This window comes from Drosophila grimshawi, unplaced genomic scaffold (assembly GCF_018153295.1).
Source record: "Drosophila grimshawi isolate 15287-2541.00 unplaced genomic scaffold, ASM1815329v1 contig_848, whole genome shotgun sequence".
Taxonomy (NCBI): Eukaryota; Metazoa; Arthropoda; class Insecta; order Diptera; family Drosophilidae; genus Drosophila; species Drosophila grimshawi.
This window is the reverse complement of record NW_025063692.1, coordinates 3,934,009-3,952,736: the sequence shown is the minus strand read 5'-3', so window position 1 is coordinate 3,952,736 and position 18,728 is coordinate 3,934,009. Positions and strand designations below refer to the sequence as shown.

Sequence of the window (18,728 nt, the reverse complement as noted above, 5' to 3'; positions counted from 1 at the left end):
GCCAGGACCCCATCCACATCCAAGCCTCAACCATGCGTGAATATGTTAAAAATGCAATCTGCACCTTAACCAGCAAACCCCGCACCCTTCAATATACCCTGTACACATAGGGAACTGTTAATACGCAGAAGATGTCGTCTCTGATACATGAAATATATATGTATAAGTGATAATAGTATGATCAGTATGAAAAGCACACTCACACACAGAGCCTATAAGAACTAGCATCACAAAATAGGAATGTCTTTTAACATATGCAGTTGAAACGAAATACCCCTAATGGATGAAGGAGTTATGACAATTGATTCCACATACTATAAAAAAACTAAATAAAAAGATATTACAAGTTTTTATCAAAAATATAACTTACGTGGCATGTGGCATAAAATCTCAGCCGTATTTAGGATATAAGCTTCCATATTACAACATCATTATACAATCCATCTGGACTTATGGCATAGAGCTCTTAGCTACTGCTAGCATATCCATATTAAAATCATTCTAAGCCCATTTATCTGATCGCAAACGAATCCATTCTGGGCATTCCTCATATGGATGAAAAACACTTCATCCGCTCAATCTTCCCTTTGGATAAAATGGTAAAAATTCACTTCATCAAGTTGGGAAGAAATGGAAAGTGCTGCATTTTGAGACGACAAAGTATCCAGATTCGTTGTTAGTATTTGGTAATGTGACTTTTCAAGCTGGTTATACAGGGCATATGGAAATCTGGCACTCCTAAGAAACACATTTGCTTTGTTGCTGTTCGTTGTTATTCTTATTGCTTTTGTTGTTGTTGTTGTTGTTGTTACATGTATGTAATTCAAAGTATGCACATGCACTTGACATTCCAAAGCTGCCATTTTGTTTGGGCGCCTGTACAAATATTTATGAGCAGCAGGTAGAGACATGAATACATATGTATATGCACTCAGAAAAAAACTCCGAAAAATCGCCCTTGGAAAATAGCCATATAATGAAAATCTCCCTTAAGATTAGAAAGTCTCTCTCATTTTTAAAAATAATTTCTAAATATAAGAAAACAATTTTCTTACAAATAGAAAGGATTGCAATTAATCTAAATTCCAAAAAGTATGGCATTTTTCTATTCTTCACAAATATATTAATAATAGAAATTATTTCTAAAAATTAAAATTGCTAGACCCCATTTTTAGAAAAAAAAAATCCTTTCTAAGATTCAGAAACAATGAAATGAAAGCTGAGCCTTTCATTTTACAATTCAGCTCTCGTCTGGCTTAGATTAGCTGAGTGCGAAGTCATTCTACTCTCAAATCAAGGATTTCGTTGAAAATGGTACGTTTTTTGAATTACATTTAATAAATAATAAATATAAGTAATGAGAAAGCTAATCTTCGAGTTGCTTTTGTAGTACATATGAAATGAAAATAAAACATAAAAAAATTACATTTTCGGCAAATGTAGTCTGAAATTAAGTAAAGAAAAGTCTGGTTTTTGGAAATATACTCTGCGAATAATAAGGTGATATGTTCTTGGTGCCAGAAGTATTTCGAATTTCCAAAAAAATAAAGGTGATTTTTGTCTGAGTGTATATACGTGTGTATATTCATGTGTGTGTTTGTGTGTTCGTGTGTCTAATGAGCACAGCTCGACTTTTAAAGCACGGCCAAGTGGTTTAGCGTACATATATGGATATATGGAAGATCAGCACAGGTCAGTGAGCAGTATGCAGCAGGACACGCGTTCATACAGTAAGTGCTAATGGGCAGTGGACAAGGGACAGCGGACAGTGGACAGCGAGTAACACTCGCGCGTAATCAGCTTACGTAAATGTGCGTGGATGCGGTCAAATGTAGTTGAGGATTTACGCAAAAAGGATTTCCATGCTATAAGCTGCCAGGACATGTTGGCCAATCGTCGAGGTCGAGGGGTAGGTGGAGGTGGAGGTGCTGGAGAGTTGGAGCAAAGGGCAGTGTTAAGTCGCAGCTGCTAAGTAACTTGCAAGCCAAGTGACGAACCCAAACCCATTTAAGGAAAAATAAAAAAAAAAGAACAGAGAAGATAATGTGGCAGCAGCAGAAGCTGCACCTGCAGATAGCCGGCTACCCACAGCCCCGCCTCCCGGCTTCCGTGCTGTGACTTAAGCACTTGGGCGACTTATGCAGACAAAGGACGACAGCTTCATCAGGCACAGGAGCAGCAGCACAGTCAGGCGGTCTTTAAAGCGCATCCTTTGTATGCGAATCGATGGTCTCCGCCTTTTTTATTTGTGCGTTAAGCAGCCGTCCTTATGCGTATAAAAGTGTGTTCTTTCTATGATTTTGGCAAGGACTTGCCCTCAAGGCACTTGAGAGCAGCTTTATAAATCTTTGTTTTCGCACAATTAATTTCCAATACACAGCGTGCATTTATCCTTCAACTTATCAAGTCCTTATCGTAAGCCTCCCAATTGCTGTCTGAGCAGTTATTGTTTGAAGGCAACGGCTTATAATTGGTCCGAAGGATTTTCTCTAAGAATTTAAACAACATATAACGTATTAACCTGTATCCTAGATTCGGAGCTATTAATAAGCTTAATGCGATGTAATTTTATAAAACAAGTTTGTAGCTCTCTGAATTAAGCGTCTTTTAATTTGTATATTTATTTTTTGATATATGCCAGATTGGCAACACCCACATCAACATGTCTTATTCAATTGTTTTAGAAGAATACTTGATTGATCGGCATATATATCATTTTTCTGTATGCAGTTTGTGAATCAATAAATTGTTGACAAATACTTCTTTTAACCTTATCTTAATTTGGGTGGTTCGAAACGGATAACCATTTTTATTAGATCAATAACAAGCATATTTCATCCACGCCTACAAAACAAGGAAACAGTTTTCATAGAGAAACAAATTTCTCATCCACATAACCATTTCCAATTCACATCGCACAAAACATTCTCTTCACTTGGATGATCCTAGCAAAAATTGATTTTCTTTCTACTTCGAATGGGAAAATGTTCGTGCAAATCACTGCCAACGACTAGTTGTCCACTCTATTGGCAATTAAACGTAGACCACTCAAAAATGAATTATACCCAAACGCACAAAATGTTGAGCAACTTCGAGTTTAATGTCAGAATATCAGTTACAACATGTGCATGAAGGTGGAAGGTGGAAAGAATATACACTAAAAAATAAGAGAAGAAAACCCTGGAAAATCAGTCAGAATTTTAGAAAATTTTCGTAATTGGGGTCCACACATTAGTTTCCTTTATTTATTTTACATATACATGTAGATACATTGTACAAAGCTTATAAATTCATACTCGTATTCTAAGGCAGACAACAACTCTCAACTCTTAACTTAAACAGAGCATTTAAGTGAGTTAAATATTTGATTAATTCAGGCGATTTGCATTTTAAAGCCATTTTCTAAATTTTAGTTCGTTTTTTTCTGAGTGCAGTCAGTTGACTGTCCGAGAGAAGGACTCTCAGCGCTCAGCGGCAAGTCAAAACTATTTGCCAAATTTGCCTTTGATGCGGCAATGAAACATCAAAAAGATGCAGAGTCAACAATGACAGAGTATGTGTGTGTGTGCTGGCGTGTGTGTGTGTGTGTGTGTGTGTGTGTGTGTGCGAGCTGGCCACATTATTAACTAGTCGACAATTTGCTTGCTGAATGAACTGGCTGAGGGCGCAACACAAAGGCACTCGCCGAGTAGGCGTGACACAAGGACGTCAAGGACCAAGGCGTTGTGGGATTAAAGAAATATCAAGAGAAGGATGAGGAAACAGAGCAATCGGAGGAGATAAGGGAGGAGAGGGGGCGCTTAAGGCTAAGGGGAATTTGATGTGATGTGGCTGCTGCTGCCGGTGCTCTGGGCAAACTTTTGCATATTTGTTAAATACTTTAATTAATAATTTAGAGAGATAGCTGAGCGCAGAGCGAATGAGAACAACACAGCGTAAGAGAATGAAAGGGCAGGAGATTGGAAAGGAAGAGGGATGGGGGTGGTGAGGGGAGGGGGATGGGTAGGCAAAGCATAGATAGCACAAGGGCAGACGATGTTGCCTCTGTCGCTGACAAAACTGACAAACAAACAGCAGCAGAAGTTGAGCAAACAACTAACAAAAGATCAAGGATTATGTGTGCCCACACACACACACACACACACACACACACTCACGCACACACAGACACACACTCACGCACACACAGGCAGGAGGTGCGGGGCACGTTGATGTGGTCGCCGCCACACTCGAGGACAGGTCGCCGCTCTGCACTCGACTCTCGTTACACTTGAAGAAACTATCAAAAAAAAACTGAAAGTGGAGCTGGAGCTGGATTCCGGCCTTAACTAAATTTATGTAATCTTTGATGTTTTCTCTCTTGCTTGTATATGCTATAATTATGCATATCTGATTTAAATTGTATTTGATGATGAGGCATCATTAATTTTATCATTGATTGTAAGAGAATTATAAGTACTAGATGTCATTTCTTTTTCTGAGTGTGCTCATTGCACGGTGCTCGCTGCTCCTCGCTAGGCTTTTGTGTGCCGCAAAAGAAAACAAAGAAGATTAGACTAAACGAAGAAACGACAGGTGGAGGAGGAGGCTGGAGGAGGCAGAAGAAGGTAGCAGTAATGCTTATAAGGCAACTTGATGAGTTTAATTATTTGAATGCTTGAGCTCACACACACGCACACACACTGCGACCGGGCTGGGGGTGTGGTGCGGTAAGTGGGGCCAAGGGCGCGCTAGTCAAACAAAAGGCAGCTGCTTTTGTCACATGCCTACGCCTCTGCCCCTGCCACGCCCCTTCCGCAGCACAGCCAGCCACTTCCCGCAAAAGCCAAAGGCATACAAGAGGCCCAGGCACAGAGGCGCCCACATGCATAGCTTGTGTTACATGCCAAGAAACGTAACCCCCTCCCCCCCCTCCACCCCCTCAGTCGCATGTGTATGCGTATGGTTAACAATTCAGACTCTTTTTTTTGCCATCCACAGCATTATCTTTGTGTCAGAATATGCCCGGAATGGAACGGAATGTTTTTGAGCCAAGCCCCACACACAACTTGAACAAGTTTAAAGACGGAGAGAGAGAGAGAGAGTGCGGAGCTGAACGGAGAGGAAATGAGCGGAACGGTTGGCTACTTGGTCATTAGCAAAATGCCCAAGAAACCGGATGCCATTGTACCACCAAAAAAATGCGGGTGTATGGGTGTCGAGGGGGGGGAGGGGGAAAGAGGGGGCTGGGATATTACAAGAAATGCATTCACCGAACCTCAAAACACTTGAAAAATGCCACCCAACTCAAAACTCCTTATGGGAATGCATACGAAATTCACCAAACAACTAAATCAACTCTGTAAAGTACAATAACCAATTATGCTCGGAGTTAAGTTGTGCAAATTCCTATAGGACTATAGCATAGCGAGCAGAAGACAACTCAGTATATGCTATATACAATTGTATTTGTAAAAAGTAACAAGTCACCTTTAAGAAATCTACCTGATTCCGATGTCAACGTTTCTTAAATTCTCTAAAAATTACAGTGTACATATTTTCATATGGAAGAATATTCTCAACATTCAACATTCGTCAAGTATGTTGCAGAATGTTTGAAAACAAGCACATGAATCGCGACCATAGTCGAAATCAGGCTCACATTTATAATTTATAATTTATTATTTACTATTTATTATTATTATTATTATTATTATCATTATTTTTGTTTCTATTTTAATACTATTCTCTCTCAAGAAACATAATTATTTTGATATATTTATTATTACCATTTTTTTTTTCCAATATTATTTCTATGAAACTTCAAGCATTCAAAGCTTTAAGCATCTCTTCCAAAGCATAAGAACGATCAAGTCGAGACAGTTCTCCCAGGAAATACCCAGCATCCAAGTCCGAACTTATCATTTTGTCGCTCATATTATTAACATTGGATTGGTTAAGTTATGGTTAAGTTATCGATATTAGCAGACAAGTTCATCTTTCAGATGAGCCAGACACACACACAGGCCGACAGACACGCTGCCTGGCAAGGGAATGCACAATATGATAGCTGAAATAGAATACAATCGAAATCGCTTAGATGCCAATCTTTGACCAAATGAATGGCATACTTCATCTTTCATCCCATTCACCACCCTCCGTGGCAAAGGGACAAATTAGTTTTCATTGTGGCACAATGGGCCGTAAACAATGCTTGAATGTGTGTGTGTGTGTGTGTGTGAGTCAGTCGTAACCTCACCTAAGCTGCAAAATACCAAAGGCTTATCCACAATATGCACCAAGAAGTGGTATAAATGAAGTGTTGTTAACCATACTGTTGGATGCAGTTCTCCTTTACTTTGTCCCATCTTTAAGCACTACTCAATTGATGGTTCATTCAAGATGCTCTCTAAGAGCAATTGTTTTAAAAATGGATTGCAGCCAAATGCCAAATGCAAAATGTAAGTGCAGCTCATCGAGTTTACCTCTTTGATGTCATTATCATTGCAATACACACTCGAAAACAAGTAATAAAGCTTGAGAGTCGAGTTTGATCACCTAGAAGATATCCTACACATGCTGACGCATAGTTATGCAAAAATGGTTAAACATGGTTAACCGGCTAATAGAATTAAGCAATAATAAAAATGAACTGATCGCCCCAAAGTAAATAGTAATTTTTTAATTACAAATGCCCGCCCATATTTATTTATTTCTTTCTTTTCCTTTAACATAACTCGTAGCTCAGATTTGATGTTGCAAGCCTACATGCATGTATGTATATATATGTATATATATATATATATATATGTAGAATCTGCATTCATGCCAAAGTTCTTACAGCAAAATTCAGTCTGAGGGGCAGAATTTAGTAGGGATCTGCGGCGGCTGAGCTTATGAAATCCTACACTGGAAGCTGGAAATGGAAATGAAGCCGAAGTTGCAGCTGCAGAGGGTAGTCGGTGGGGGTTGAGGTTGAGTGGAGCTGAACTTCACTTAATGTCAACTTAATTGCATTGTTGCAGCCACAAATTACAAAACGAGCTTTTGCACAAGAGGTAACAAAATCGTCGGCGGCGACGTGGCATCAACTCAGCACCTGCTGTGCTGCAGAAACTGCTCCTGCAGGACCTGCTCCCTGGCACAACAATAACAGCTAAATGTGTGTGTGTGTGTGTGTGTGTGTGTATGGGAGTGTATGCCCGTAAAAAGAATCAATTGTGTGTGACCAAATTAAGTTCACTGACTCGCACACCCAGCAAGATATCTCGCACAGAGTAACTTCTGTGTGTGTGTATGTGTGTGTGTGTGTGTGTGTGTGTGTGTGGTGTCCATTGTCAAGTGGATGCCAAACGGGGATTCATTTGAATTGAGTGGCGCCAGCAATGGACAAAAGGCACAAGGCACTAGACTCATTGCGAAAGGGCTGCACACCTGGAGAAACTGTTGCTGGCGTTGGGAGTTCATCAAGCTCAGAATATGCACTCAGAGAATAAATTTATGACCTTAGCACATTGGATGAAGGAGTCTAGCAAACCAATTATGTCAAAGAATCACGCGATATATTATTAACGAACACTTAACTTTGAAGCACGTTAAAAATTCAAAAAAGAAGCGAACAATTTCGCAGTTAAAAAGCTAAGAAAACAGCAGCAAACTATGGCTATATTGACTTGCCTAGTAACTCCTTCAATGCCTCTGAATGGGAAGACAACAAATTAAAATTGATTTGTATCTGAATGCGGGAGGAGACTAATTACTCCTGCTTGCGAAAATCTACTTCCAGAATATTTAAAAATTGCGCAGTTCGAAAAGTGAGCTTGAGTGTTGATCAACTAAGAAACAACTTTCTGTGGAATCAACTCTGCACTTCAAATTTAACAAACACTATTTCATCAATACGAATTTATCGACACGTGTCAACATTTTTACTTATTGAAATTTATTGTCAGACGTTGACAATTTTTTCGAGAAATAAATTGATTTATAAAGTAAAGAAAACCAAGAAGAGAGCGAACGCATTGTCCAAGAACATATATAGATTTGAAAACGGCAGATCCAATGAGTGCTTATCAACAGAAAAACGTTGTTGCCTCTGGCAACTATCGTTATTTGTTGCACTGCATGCAGTGCAATGTTGGCTATCCGCCGGAACATTTTGACGGCCAGGATCAGCGCAGATGCAACAACTGCCTAAATAAGCCGGCGAAAGTAGACAACATTCCACATAATATAGATCAGCTCGTCCTGGAGAATACTGATGTCATGTCCAATCAGCGCATGGACGAGGCTCGAAACAAATGTGATGACATCGGGGCTCAAGTCGAGGCTCATCTCAAGACTCCAGAAGAACCATATCATGATTATTTGATCAACGATTTCATGAGTTGGTTCAAGACTAAACATCAAATAGAATCAGATGATGCAGACATAGATCTGATTGTGCTGGATAAAATTTTCAGCGAGTTACCAAAGGATGATCCTTCCATCAGAATGGCATTACGCGGTGACCCATCGTCTATTGCTGCAATGAATACACGTAAAGAAGAATATATGGCTCGAATGTATAGTGACTATGAGAATGAAATGAGTTTGGCCAAGAAGACAGAGGTGGTCGAGAAAGTCCGTGAATTGTCCAATCAGAAGACGGAACTTTGAACTTGGAAATAAAAATAATATTAATAATAATAAAAAATAAAAAATAAACTAAAAAAAACAAGATGCAAAAGCACAGAATTTCAAGTACCATATTATGGAAAGTAATTTTGAAGCAGGTTATCCCAACTTTAATGAGAGTTAAGTGTGCTATTGACTGTGTGTGTATGTGTGTGTGTGTGTGTGTGTGTGTGTGTGTGTGTGTGTAACATTGTGTGAGTGTTGCGGGCTAAGCGGATTATGATGCTGCTAAGTGACACAAGAGCAAGCTACCAAATACCAAAATCATAATTAGTTGCATGCCGCGCAACCCATCCACATAGAGAAAAACAAATGCAGCTCAATACAAAACATTTGAATGTAGACTAAAGAATATGTCAGTCTAAAAAGAATCAAGATGAACAATCTCAAAATATGAAATGTATTCTTAAAGACGAAAACATATTTGATTTCTAGAATGAACGAGCTTAATGCAATAGAATAAATGCTGATCACTTAGGATAATGGTAGCCCTGTTCTCTTCTGAAATGTTTTGTACTTGAATTTAGAACAGTATGTGTGACTTTTTCTCAGTGCAGCACTCGCCACTTGCCTTAACAACTACAGCAGCTACACATCCTTCACATACCCACATTCCACTGCTGGGCAAATGAAGTGTCGGTAAGTTTCATTTGTGTCGAGTACTCTCAATAAACTCGAACTAAACTATTTCTATTCGAGAACTAAATAGAACACAAAGCAGCTCAAAGAATGACCATAAAGTAATAGAATTAGAATTACAACAAGTAACAAAAACAGAAACAGAAACAAAAGGCAACTTTTGATGCAATTGAGTGAAAGCGGTTATAATAAACGATAGATAGAGAATACTTTAGTTCTTCTGCATAAGTATTAAACATTAATAACTTTATCAATTTGCCATTAATTTCATTATATTCTTTCATATAAAAGTTGAAGAAAAAGAAAATACAAAGAAATTGGTTTGACCAGTTCCGGCATGAACTGGAAAAGTCGAAAACCAAACTGAAACAAGTAAATTGAATTTGAGGCAGAGATGGGCTAGGACAAGAGAGTGTGTGTGTGGTGTGTGTGTGTGTGTGTAAAGTGAAGACAAAAGAGAGTGCAGAGGAAGAAAAAGTGAATTAGTGCGGCAACAACTAAAACTTAAAACTAAAACTAAAAACTCAGCAAGATTAATAGGAACACGTAAAATGTAATTATTTTCCTGTACTTGTGCTATTTGTTTGACTGAGGCTGGAGGGGAACAGGGATAGGGACAATGACAGGCACAGGGCCAGGAACGGCGGGACACACACGAACCGAGCCGAGGACAGCTGTGTACTCACACAGAAACAGAAAGAGAGAGAGAGAGAGAGAGGGAGAGAATAAGCGTCGAGTGAGGGAGAGCCAAATACTCGCCTGACATGACAACTTGGAGCATTTTTCCAGCAACATTACTGAAGCAGCATCCGCCAGGACTTTACAGACACACACGCATATATATATATATATATATACATGCACACATAGCTGCTGGCATTTAGTGTGTCTACGTTTGTGTGTGTGTGTGTGTCTGTAAGTTGTTGCGCCCCAAGTAGTTTTCTTGTGTAATTATAATTGCATAATTTATTTATAATATGATTTTCATGCTGTTTTCCCTTGCACCACCACACACTTACACACACATACACACAGGGGTAGGGTTGGGGTGCGAGATGGGAGCACAGACTTTGCCAGGCTCTGGGCACTTTAGTTGATGTGTTAGCAAATGCATTGGCGACACCAATTTCAAGCAATGACCAAAACGACTGCGAGGCAAAAGGACCAAGGACTTACAACAATCCTTTCTACTGCTACACGCATGCACACATACACACACACACACACACACTCACCCACCCCACAACCTGCACATATCTCTATATCTAAGCTGTGTAGCAGCTCAAGTGAATTTGACTGCGTACACTGAACAAAACGCACATTTTAAATAGGCTGAAGGCTTTCTGATGTTTGCCGTTTGTTCAATGTGGTTAACGAAGTCTGAATCTTGCAGTTGTGTGGCAAAAAATATATATCAGCTGCAAGACTATAACTTCGCAATTGAGTATTATTATTAGAATTCGAATCGATATTCACAAAACCGGTATATTTATCGAGAAAATAAAATTATCTTAATCTGCCTTTGGTATATGAGAACTTATATCCTAAATTGAAAGTTCCTGAGTACAACATGTTCATGTACAGTCACGGTTGATCAAGAATATATATACTCTATGGGGTCGCAGATGCTGCCTTCTGTCTTTTGGACAATTTCATTACACCCTTCTTAGCCATTTTTTATTAGTTCAGGGCATAAAAAAACTGAAATATATTTCATCCAAGTTCACCAAATTGTTCGCTCAGTGTAAAAACGACAGAGATAGAGAGAGAGAGAGAGAGAGAGAGAGAGAGAGTCAGAGAGGGGGGAATAGATCCAGCGCTCTTGGAGGCAGTTGACAATCGGCTTCGTGCAACGTATAACGTATAACGTGCAACGTGCAACGTTCAACGTGCAATGTGCTTCAAGTTCATTATGTTTGGTCATATAAATTTCATTTGGGCCACAAACCGAAATCGGAGTCAAATGGCTCCGGAGGCATTTGCCTGTATAAAATACCATGTGCACATCCACACACACCCACACACACCCACACACACACACACACACACACACACACACACACACACACACACACACACACACGCACACACACAAACATGCAAATACACCTACTGTAAATATAGCTAGAAATTGCATCAACTGTAAATGTAACTGAAACTTGTCGGTTTTATTGGTAGTTGCAGTGTTTGGGGTTTAATGAACGACGCGTCGCTGGCATCATGAAAACATTGCCACTTGCCGTATGCCACGTTGCCACGTTGCCATGTTGCCACATTGCCACATTACCACTTGACACTCCTCAGTGATTGTTGGACGACTGTAATGGATATTTGAAATAGAACTGAAACTGCAGCTTAAATTACAAAGCTGATTCGAAAAATATGAAAGAAATAAAAATATTAAAATAAAAATCAAAAAGTAAACAAGTCAAAAAATAATAAAATCAACGCTTTTATGCATTGCCCAAAACAAATATTCATAAAAAGAGAAAGAAAAACTGCCATCTTAGCCATACCGAAGATTACAAACCCTTGATGAGATAAGAAATTCATTTAAATAATGAAATCGAGTAGCTCAATGAAAAGTGTTTTAGAAATCGGCTGGGAAATGGACGTTCAACAGATGAATGGAAAGTTGCAAGTAGTTTGGGTGCGTGTCTATTTAAACGTACAATCAAAATTATTGCCTTTGATTTGCTTACCACAAAATGTTGAGTCAGAGACAGAGGCAGAGGCAGAGGCAGAGACAGAGGTAGAGATGGAGAAAGAGAAGCGGAAGAGTTAGTGCAAATTGTGAACTGTGAACTGTGCCCTTCGGTTAGAGGTTGCGTATGGGTTTGACATATGTGCCAGCAACCCGCAACCCGCAATCCTTATTCCCCATTCAACCCCTCCGTCTCCATGGCGGATTATTTGTTTGCATATGCATTGACGTATTTGCTGAGGCCAGCGAAGCGTGTGATTAAATTTAAAATATTTAAGCATATTTTGCGCGTTGACTAAAAAAAACCGGGCATTGACCAAGAGGCAACTGCTGCTGTTGCTGTTGCAGTTGCATTGCTATTGCTGCTGCTGCTGCTGCTGCTGCTGCCACAATGAAAATAATAACAATAAAAAATTAACTGCAAGCGTGCAAAAAATGGCGCGCAAATTAAAAAGAAAGCGATAAAAAAAATAATAAAAAAATGCAATAAATACAAAAATACGAAAAAAAAAATCCATTGAAAATGCGCCATATAAAAAATGTACAAAAAATGAGCGCAACGCAAAAAAGTAGAGTAAAAAACGTAAGCAAACGGCGCTGAAAATGCGCAATTGTTTACGGCCAGTGGATCGAAGGGGAAGCGGCGGGAGGGTGGAGAGTGTGTATGTAGGGGCTGATAGGCCGTAGTTGTGTGTGTGTGTGTGTGTGTGTATGTGTATGTGTGAGGGAGTAGGGGAAGGGTGCACGGGCTTGCCTTGTTGTCTGCTAGGCATGTGGAAAATCAGCGCCAGCGAAGCGCGAGACGCGACTGACAGGCAGAGAGACAAAGAGAAGGAGAGCTAGGGAAAGCGAAAGAGCAACAGAAGGGACACAAATAGACAGAGAGAGAGAGAGAGAGAGAGAGAGAGAGAGAGAGAAGAGAGACGGAGAGAGGCAGCGATGCGCTCGCACATACACAATATGTTTCCAATGTAGCACATTTAATATTAACTTTTCGAATTTATTTTTATTTCCGCTTGGCTCAAATACATTTGCAGCATGTGTGTGTGTGTGTGTGCGTGTGTGGCACATTCATTTCGCTTCATTTCTTGCTTTCTTGCAGGAAATTACAGCATGTAATTTGCATTCAGTTGTAAAGTGAAATGGAATAATTTCACATTGCCGCCCAGCACCCCCCACACTTCCCCATCCCGCCTGGCACACACTCTACTGCCTCGCTCGATTGTGTGTGTGTGTGTGTGTGTGTGTGTGTGTATGTGGGTGTGTGGTCGATATCTGCATGTGTGTGTGTGTGTGTGTGTGTGTGTGTGTGTGTGCGTGTATTAATTTCTCAATCATTCAATAACGCATTCTCGCAGGCTTCTCGCTTCGCTCTTCCTTCCACGCTCTTCTCGCTGTGCTTCTCTCTGCACACTTTTGAGTATGTGTACGATTTTGACATGCTTTTAACCAGCGACGACAACAACACGCAGCCGAGTGCCTGTCGCTGTGTGTGTGTGTGTGTGTGTCTGTGCAATAACGCGGAAGTTGACACTTTCATGTCTAATGGAGAGGCTCGGGCAAAAAGCGGAAACAGCAGCAGGAACCATTCTGTAGCACCGTGCAACGAGATTGGCCCCACACCTCTTTGCTCCGCTCCTCCACACTCCTCCCCTGTCCCCTGTCCCCTTCCCTTCACTTCCCTATCGTCATACCAGTCCCCTCTTGCTCAAGTCAATGCTTTCATGTGGCAAACTGAATGTGAATATTTTCTGATCTACAAAACACATTAACTTAAAGCATTCAATTATTGTCGACAATTTCAAGCATTTATTAATACTTAATATAATTATAATTTTAATACTTAATCTTCCGAACTTTTTGATATATTTATATATTCATTTATAAATATATTTATATATTCACCTTTAATTTCTTATCATGTCATTTGTAACTTTAACTTTATATATTCATATTCATAAGCCTTTTTTTTAAATTGTGAACTGTTCTTAGCCCACATTAAATAAATCAATATACATGTATGTGTCTATGGCAAAGCTATTCGAAGAAGGAAATTGCTTTAAGTTCCACATGTCGCATACGTTATATCGATGGGGGAGAGGGATGAGAGGAAATACACACGTAGTAGCTGTGGCAATGTGGGTTAGTCAGGTGGCGGATCATTCTTTGGTCGGATGTTAAATGGCAGCTGCAATGGAATTGAATGGAATGAATTCAGAATTCAGTATTTGCTCCTCTTGCGCTTTTTTGCAGTTTAAATTTTTAATTGAAATTACAAATTGATGTCAGCGACGCTGACCGAATGCGAATATGCGAATCTGATTCTGAATCCGAATCCGAATCACTGGCCATATGAAAAGAATGCAACAGAAAAAGGAATACAACAGCCACACATGTTTATGGTCGGATGCAAGCGACTAACAGATACCGCATAAAAAACAAAAAGAAAAGAAAATTCACCAAAAAAATAATTCGAAATCATTTTTGTGTTTGACATTCGATTATTTTCAGTTTTATCCAACAAAATCAGTCAATCTCAGGTAGAAATATGATGAAATTTCAATTACATCTCTTCTATAGTCTGAAATCAATGATTAGAAGATTTTGGAACAGAATAAACTTTAGGTGAAGTTTGTCTATTCTACAATCTAGATAAAAAACGAACTCAGCCAATCGAATATATTCTCTGACTTTTGATATTAATGATTTGAAGTCTGTTTGTCTGTTCCATTAGTTATCCGAGATGGTTATTATAGACTCAGAGATCAGAGCAGAGTATGCCTCTTACTAACTTTCACTTCAGTTTGATGTATACAGGGTATGCACACACACAAAAGAAAACAACTGAAGCGGAGTAGTGTCGAATGGCCTTTTGCCAGTGTGTCCTGCCTCCAGAGTCCTTTTCAAAGGCCGCTCAAGCCGAACTGCAATGCGAGCTGGTATTCGGATTGGAGATTGGGAATTGGGGATTGGGGTAGTCGAAGTGGAAATGGGCGCAAGATCAGCAGCAGCAGCAGCAGCAGCAGCAATTGACATTGCCAGGCTTTACTTTTATTTGCTGTTGTTGTTGAGGTCAGCTTCGCATTTAATACGCCAACTCGTTGCAGCTCATTCATTATTAACAGGCACAGCTGCAGCAGTTGCAATGTTGACGTCGACCCCGACCCCGACACCGACACCGACGCCCAACGTTGCCATATTGACAGTTATTAAAGCGATTGAATGAATGAATGACTGACTGTTTCTACACACACACAAAGATTGTAAATCTTTCCCTAATTTCTTGTTATTATTTGCTGAAAGAAATATTTGTAAGTAAGAGGGGCATTTTCCATAAAATTACTGGCTGTAACATTAAATTTATTGCATTTAAGCGTAAACACGCAAGAAATTTCAAAATATATGCGACAATTAGTTAACAAACTATTCAAATAAATAAGATTGTATACCCCTGTAGAGGGTAGTCTAGCTTTATGATGACATTTGTTTCCTGTTCCGCGAATATCGATACCAATCGATATCCGATAGGAAGAAAATGCACAACTTAACGGAATAGCCTTCCAATTGATATATTGATATATTACACATTTTTACATTTTATTGATCAACTGTAATTATTTCATCCGGATGGGATTGGAATGAACAGACTTTGTGTAATTTTAAATAAACTTAGCAAGGCTACATCTGATTATAGAGTATCTACTAGTCGAGCTGTCTCGACTAGAGCATTATATCTTGTTTACTCTGAGCTATCTGAAGAGGTAGTTTTGGTGTTGAGTGTTGCACTTGTGGTACAGTTGTGCGCTTGTCAGAGTCAGATATGGGCATGTAGGTGTGTGCTTGTGCATCTAAGTGTGTGTGTGTGTGTGTGTGTGTGTGTGTTACTGAGTTTTTCAATTTACGGGGTGATTCGTGTGTCGGATTCACTCAGTTTGGTCATTGCCACAAATGTTTTGCTTAACACCTTCACGTGATTCCGGCATTTATTAAATTGTTTTGTACTTTGTTGCCATTTCCGTTTGACGCTGCACGAGAGCTCCAAAACATGCGACGTGACAAATGTTGGGTGACAGCAGGGGGGATGGGCTGTGGATGGAACGACGGACGAACAGCTTGCACAATAATGAGGCATATTTACGAATGCATTGCACTCCCCGCACACACAGAGGAGAAGCTCTATGCTCATCTGGCGGGAGGCAAATTTGTATTTTAAATTATGCGCATCTCTTACCGTGAGAGAAGAGCTTGGGTGAACTGGCTGGGGATTTGAGCGGGGAGTATGGAGTAGAGGGGGGTGCGGGGGGGGAGGTGGATTTCTAGCCAACGGGGAGCACGTCCTGGGAGACATTCAGCGGCGCGTTTTAAAATGCGACGCATGACTTTCATTTCACGTTGTTTACTTCGCATGCGTTCGCGTGATTTTCCCTCACGGCATGCAGTGTGGGTGTGCGAGTACGGGGGCAGGGTGGCAGGGTGGCAGGGGGTGTGCTTGAGGGGTTACAGGTCGCGGCACGACGCGGCACGTGTCAACAGTTGGAAATGGGTTTTTAAGGCACCGCAGCAGCGTATGTTCGCTGCTGTTTCTTTAGCTTCAACTTTTGTTTCAATTACCGTTACCTGTTACCGGGTACCGGGTACCGGGTACCGGTTACCGTATACCTGTTACCTGCTACCCAATCTACCTCTCTCACTCTCTCACTATCTCACTCTGTCTCTCTCTGACTCCCTCCCACACATGTTTGTGTGCAGCAGTCGTGTTAGTGCTAATGACCCGGTTGGCAGCGGAACTTTGTTGATTTTGGTATATTTATGGCTCTCGACTGTTTATCGTTCCAGCTTTCCAAATGTAAGTATGTGTGTGATGTACGTGTGGGGCGTTGCACAACGCTTGTATGCACCCGGTATGTTCACACTGGTCATGCTCAGAATCTGGCCACACTTGAAGTCTCACAAACAAAGCTTTATTTAACCAAGTCACTTTTCAGCACTTCACACAAAGAAATTAAATGAGTAACTAAACTAAACAAATGTAAATAGATACCAAATTGAACTAAACTTAAATGGATTTGAATTCCTCATCTTCTGGTGTCTCTTTAGAATCGAGTCTATAAGCGGACCACGCAGCTCCGTGCGCAGTGCGATCTTGTGGAACTGGTTCGACTGATACTTCTCGTAAATGGCCCTCAATGTGGCAGTGGGTGCATCGCGTGTTGCCACCGTTGCCCTCCTTTTTCCCATCGGCGGTGGGCTTTTGTTTGGATGCTGGTGCTACTGCTGCTGTTGTGGCTGCTGCTGCTGTTGTGGCTGCTGCAACTGTACATTGAATTGGATGTGGTGTGGTGACAGGATAGCATCGGCGACATGTTCTCCATTGGTCATTGTCGTTCTTGTTAGTCGGGCAGTAGGCGCAGATCGCATCCAAGTGGAGCTCAGCAGCGGCATACCTGTTGTGGCTGCTGCAACTGTACGTTGGATTGGATGTGGTGTGGTGACAGGAGGATTAGTGGAGGGGTTTTCAACTTACGCTTACTGTTCCCAGCTTCGGCGACATGTTCTCCATTGGTCATTGTCGTTCTTGTTAGTCGGGCAGTAGGCGCAGATCGCATCCAAGTGGAGCTCAGCAGCGGCATACCTGTTGTGGCTGCTGCAACTGTACGTTGGATTGGATGTGGTGTGGTGACAGGAGGATTAGTGGAGGGGTTTTCAACTTACGCTTACTGTTCCCAGCTTCGGCGACATGTTTTTCATTGGTCATTGTCGTTCTTGTTAGTCGGGCAGTAGGCGCAGATCGCATCCAGGTGGAGCTCAGCAGCGGCATACCTGTTGGGGCTGCTGCAACTGTACGTTGGATTGGATGTGGTGTGGTGACAGGAGGATTAGTGGAGGGGTTTTCAACTTACGCTTACTGTTCCCAGCTTCGGCGACATGTTCTCCATTGGTCATTGTCGTTCTTGTTAGTCGGGCAGTAGGCGCAGATCGCATCCAAGTGGAGCTCAGCAGCGGCATACCTGTTGGGGCTGCTGCAACTGTACGTTGGATTGGATGTGGTGTGGTGACAGGAGGATTAGTGGAGGGGTTTTCAACTTACGCTTACTGTTCCCAGCTTCGGCGACATGTTCTCCATTGGTCATTGTCGTTCTTGTTAGTCGGGCAGTAGGCGCAGATCGCATCCAAGTGGAGCTCAGCAGCGGCATACCTGTTGTGGCTGCTGCAACTGTATCTTCTGTCGTCATATTCACATCTTTCAGTTGTTTGTGGGCCACACGAGCTAATTCACGATTCTGTGGGTCGCCGAGTGGGGCGCGTTTTGTGGCTGCCTCGTTTAAAGGCATTGACAGCTTTTTCACGTGGATCTGGTTGAATTTATATCCTTTATTAATTGGATATATTTTCTTGAGCAGAGTTTTGATCGCAAAGAAATAATTAAATTTTGATTTTTTATAATTGACTGGTTGAAGCCAGTTTCCAGACTGAACAAATATAGTTTTAGAATGAATTTGTCAGCGATTGCTGCGTTAATCAGAATTTTTGTTTGAGTCTTGCGAACTCTGCGATTAATATATATATATATATATATATAGAGTGAGAGAGAGAGAGAGAGAGAGAGACAGAGCTAGAGAGAAAGAGATAGTGCATAACTGATGGAGTTTTGTATTAGAATAATAATTGCAATAGTTAAATTCTGAATGCGGAATTTTGAATGGTGAATGTTGCATGTGCGGCAAATGAA

The 18,728-nt window shown here is 40.8% G+C and overlaps 1 protein-coding gene across 5 annotated transcripts; it reads right to left on the bottom strand.

The window, feature by feature from the left end:
- Window positions 1-16,950: 16,950 nt before the first annotated feature.
- Window positions 16,951-18,419, bottom strand: LOC6569388. 5 transcript variants are annotated; one of them, XM_001995781.2, is made up of 5 exons: window positions 18,087-18,419; window positions 17,899-18,024; window positions 17,711-17,836; window positions 17,523-17,648; window positions 16,951-17,460 (listed from the first exon to the last, which is right to left on the bottom strand). In XM_001995781.2, the coding sequence occupies exons 1-5, from the start codon at window positions 18,328-18,330 to the stop codon at window positions 17,267-17,269; spliced, it is 816 nt and encodes a 271-aa protein (XP_001995817.2). In that variant the 5' UTR covers window positions 18,331-18,419; the 3' UTR covers window positions 16,951-17,266. The 5 variants fall into 5 exon arrangements, with proteins under 5 accessions (XP_001995817.2, XP_032597258.1, XP_032597259.1 ...); XM_032741367.1 differs by having other exon boundaries at window positions 16,951-17,361; window positions 17,550-17,648; XM_032741368.1 differs by having other exon boundaries at window positions 17,899-18,006; window positions 18,195-18,419.
- Between the last annotated feature and the right edge of the window lie 309 nt (window positions 18,420-18,728).

Coding starts and splice junctions, on each gene's coding strand:
- LOC6569388 (XM_001995781.2), bottom strand. CDS start 18,330: ATGCCTTTAAACGAGGCAGCCACAAAACGCGCCCCACTCGGCGACCCA. Junction 17,837..17,898: donor CGAAGCTGGGAACAGTAAGC/GTAAGTTGAAAA, acceptor TCCAACGTACAG/TTGCAGCAGCCCCAACAGGT. Junction 17,461..17,522: donor CGAAGCTGGGAACAGTAAGC/GTAAGTTGAAAA, acceptor TCCAACGTACAG/TTGCAGCAGCCACAACAGGT.